The sequence below is a fragment of the Durio zibethinus genome, chromosome 25 (genome assembly GCF_047325235.1).
Source record: "Durio zibethinus cultivar Kanyao isolate XHJ-2024 chromosome 25, ASM4732523v1, whole genome shotgun sequence".
In the NCBI taxonomy this organism is placed as follows: domain Eukaryota; kingdom Viridiplantae; phylum Streptophyta; class Magnoliopsida; order Malvales; family Malvaceae; genus Durio; species Durio zibethinus.
Window position 1 is genome coordinate 9,270,651 of NC_143186.1, and position 2,207 is coordinate 9,272,857.

General features: G+C 30.7%; 1 protein-coding gene across 1 annotated transcript; it reads right to left on the minus strand.

Annotated features, from left to right (window-relative positions):
• Nucleotides 1–1,400: 1,400 nt before the first annotated feature.
• Nucleotides 1,401–1,895, minus strand: LOC111276360 (uncharacterized). Its single transcript, XM_022862102.1, has one exon. It carries the CDS (start codon nt 1,893–1,895, stop codon nt 1,401–1,403), a length of 495 nt encoding a protein of 164 aa, XP_022717837.1.
• Nucleotides 1,896–2,207: the final 312 nt, after the last annotated feature.

Genomic DNA, 2,207 nt, shown 5'->3' on the forward strand with positions numbered 1-2,207 from the left:
AATTATACTAGAAGTATAATTATATTAAAAATGTATAAAAGTATGAAAATAGAATGGTTGAAATTAATGAATATAGAGTTGTAGCCATAACCAAAACCAATTATTTCTTAAAATGATAAGAATGAGGCAACAATGTCTAGAACATATAAATGATATGCAAAATGAAAAATTTGGACATATTAGCCTAAAATGATTACATTAGAGATTCAATTTCAAGTGGGGGTAATTACCATAAAAGAAAATTGAATTCTAAGATATTTGGTTAGTAGTACTACAAGTAGAATGGATTTAAACTCTTACTATTAGACACCAATAATGGGAACCTAACTTTTAATTAGTAACTTTTAATTACAAAGTTTAATGAGTAAAAACAAGTTATTGTTTTGTGTCTGTTAAGTACTACTAAATTCCATTCAAAATTTTAAAAACTAGTGTAATCCATTACGTGGGAATGATGAGTTTTTATACTCTTAATAGAGTTTTAAATGTCTAAAGCAATGAAAACATAATGGAAACTTTACCTATATAAACATAAAAGTGATGCCACTTTAACAAGAAAAATTATGATCTCTCTTCTAAATGTTTACGAATATGATAAACACATGACCATAATAATGCTAAAAACGGTTATAAACCTCTGACAGAAGAATAAAAAGTATTATGTGTTATATCTTCAATTATAGTACTAGAAGTTGAGGTTTAATTTGTAGATACCATTAACTTGGTTAAAATTTTAAGATATATAAGCTAATTGAAGATTTAAATTGAGATATATTTTTTGTATTCATAATATTTATTTGTGTAAAAGGTAAAAATTAAACACCAACATTCCAAACTAGTGGGGGATTGTTGGTAGTTTAGAATGTGATATATTTCACATTAGATAAAAAGATTTAATTATTGATAAATAAAATTAATTTTTATATTAATTTTATTCATATTTTAAATAATTATCATATAATAAATGAACATAACTATTTGAATATAAATAAATTATTATTCATAAAAATTATGACTATACAAAAAGTCATAATTATCTGAATAAAAATTTATGTCTGTTAGTTTATTGTAAATAAATCTTTTAATATAATTATTTTTACTACTTTTAGTTTGAGAGTTTGAGACTTTGTTGTATTTTAAAGGCATAATTATCTTTATGAAAATATTTTTTACGCCTCAAAACTAAATTTTTTTTCTATTATTTCTCTTTTCTTATTTATTTTTTTCTAACACATCTTCCTGCCAACTAACTCGAGATCGTTGCTTTCAGAATAATTCCTCTTGTTCTAGCAAAATGTTTAGGCACGATTTAAGCTTCTTTACCTTGGCCAAGCTATCATCATTCACGGTCCCATTTTGCCATACGTGAATATCCTTTTTTAACTTCTCAATATTAATCCTCATCCTTGGAACTTTTCTTTGCCCCACACATACAGCCGGTTACGTGTCCATTGTAGCCTTCTTCTCATTGTTTTGTTGTCACCATTTGCCCAAGCTTCTGCCACTATACTTTTGCAATCATGTTCATTGGCCCAAATGGCTTCTAAGACTTGTTTCCTTTTTGCAAATAAGCAACGTCTCTCAGCTTTAGCCCTTTCAGTAGTAACTAAAAGCAGATAATGGTCCAAATATGAACAAGCCAAATTTCTTACCAAAAAATGAGAAAACTTTCCCATCCACGCTCTGTTAGTAGCCGCTCTATCTAGCCTTTCTCGAATGCTACTAATTTCAGTATTGCCTCTCTCCCACGTAAACTTTGGCCTTGTAAAACCCAAATCATGAAGATCTGCATTTTCCACAGCCGAACGGCAAGCCTCCATCTGCCACTCCGATCGCTTGCCCCTACCTTCCTTCTCCGTATCCCACATTATCTCGTTAAAATCTCCCAAAGCCATGCTTGTTCACTGCCCCTTGATAATCTATGTAACATTTCCCAAGCTGCATGTCTTTCACTCGTGGATGGCTCACCATAAAAACCTGTGACTCGCCATGTTATTCCCTATGAATCCTCAACACTCATGTCGATGTGATATTGAGAAACTCCGCAGTTCAGTTTTACTTCCTCCTTCCAAATCATTGCAAATCCTCCACTCCTTCCATTTGCATCAACCACAAACATACTGTCAAATTGGCGTTGTCGCCTTATTGTGTATCTTTTAATTATTTGAGATAGTCTTGGAAAGAAATACCACCTCAGGATCTTCCCT

What these genes read in the sequence shown, in the direction of transcription:
- LOC111276360 (XM_022862102.1), bottom strand. Translation starts at nt 1,895, where the DNA reads ATGGCTTTGGGAGATTTTAACGAGATAATGTGGGATACGGAGAAGGAA.